Source organism: Coturnix japonica, chromosome 1 (assembly GCF_001577835.2).
Source record: "Coturnix japonica isolate 7356 chromosome 1, Coturnix japonica 2.1, whole genome shotgun sequence".
NCBI classification, from domain to species: domain Eukaryota; kingdom Metazoa; phylum Chordata; class Aves; order Galliformes; family Phasianidae; genus Coturnix; species Coturnix japonica.
In genome coordinates this window covers 175,614,788-175,616,192 of record NC_029516.1, presented here as the reverse complement: position 1 = coordinate 175,616,192, position 1,405 = coordinate 175,614,788, and the positions used below count along the sequence as shown (strand labels likewise).

General features: G+C 48.3%; 1 protein-coding gene across 1 annotated transcript in view; it reads right to left on the bottom strand.

The window, feature by feature from the left end:
- LOC107308617 (disintegrin and metalloproteinase domain-containing protein 21-like) overlaps positions 1-1,405 on the bottom strand; it is a 24,624-nt gene that overhangs the window by 1,923 nt on the left and 21,296 nt on the right. Inside the window, 1 exon segment of the mRNA XM_032443549.1 lies at positions 1,272-1,349. Coding sequence (XP_032299440.1) covers positions 1,272-1,349 — 78 coding nt within the window.

Below are 1,405 nucleotides of genomic sequence, written 5' to 3'. Positions count from 1 at the left end.
AATCCCCCTATTTATGTGTTGTTTCTTCCCAAATAAGACCCCAATTCCTCCATCTGTATCCCCTCTTCCTAAATCAGACCCAAATTCCCACCTAAGTATCCAGATCTACGTCCCACATGGGTCGGTCACCTTCATGTGCTTCGAAATGATGATAGAATCATAGAACGACCCAAATTGGAAAAGACCTTGAAGATCATCAAGTCCAACCGCAGCCTAACCAGAAACCTATAACCATAGTACCCTATAATCATAGTACCCTATAACCATAGTACCCTATAACCATAGTACCCTATAACCATAGTACCCTATAACCAGAACCCTAACTCTAACAACCCTACACTAAATCATATCCCTCAGTGAGGGAACAGAGCGAAACATAGCGACCCATAGAGACAAATAGCGACACATAGAGACCCATAGTGACCCCATAGAGACCCATAGAGACCTGTAGTGACCCATAGTGTCCCATAGAGACCCATAGAGACCCATAGAGACCCATAGGATCATAGAACTACCGAGGCTGGAAAAGACCTTGAAGATCATCAAGTCCATTCGCAGCCTAACCAGAACCCTATAACCATAGTACCCTATAACCATAGTACCCTATAACTGTAGTACCCTATAACCATAGTACCCTATAACCATAGTACCCTATAACCAGAACCCTAACTCTAACAACCCTACACTAAATCATATCATCATGAAGATCATCGAGTGTAACCGCAAAGATAAAGGCAGACAGAGGTGAGGGCAAAACTCCCCTTCAGCATCAACACCGACACCCAGATCTGCTCCTCTGCAGGGGTATCTGTCTGCAAACAGGGGCACCATGAATAAACCCCCTGTATGAAGCTCTGCCAATGTTACCGCCTGCAACAATGTGGGTTTGATGCATGGAAACACGGTGCAAAGTCTGCCCTTCCCGCACCATTTGCAAGGGGAGCAGCGTTACGGAACCAGGCGTGTGTTTTGCAGAGGGTGTTTCCTGCTGCTTGAGATTCAGCGCTGCAACAGCTGCACCGAAGGGTGACGTGGAGAGCAAGTCTGTTTTTGCAATGTTTGTGGGAACGAGGAAGAAAAACGGCGGAGGAAAGCGATGAACGCTGAGGGCTGCAAGCTGTCAGCAGGATCCGGGGGAGGGGGGAAGTTGCTTGTAGAAAGCAAAATTATGGTGGTGCTGCTGAGCCAGGAACCATCGCGCACCTCTACGTTGCAAATTTACCCTTCGCATCCCCTGCTCTCCGAAGGAGGGATGGAGTTTTGCTACCTACCCCTCTGCCGTGGCACTGCTGCGCCGTGCAGTTGCTGCTGAGGAGAGCTGCGCTGACACACGTCCTGTTGATGCAGATCTGCAGGGAGAGGAAAGTTTGTGTTAGAGACAAAGTTAAACTACAACGTTGGGAGA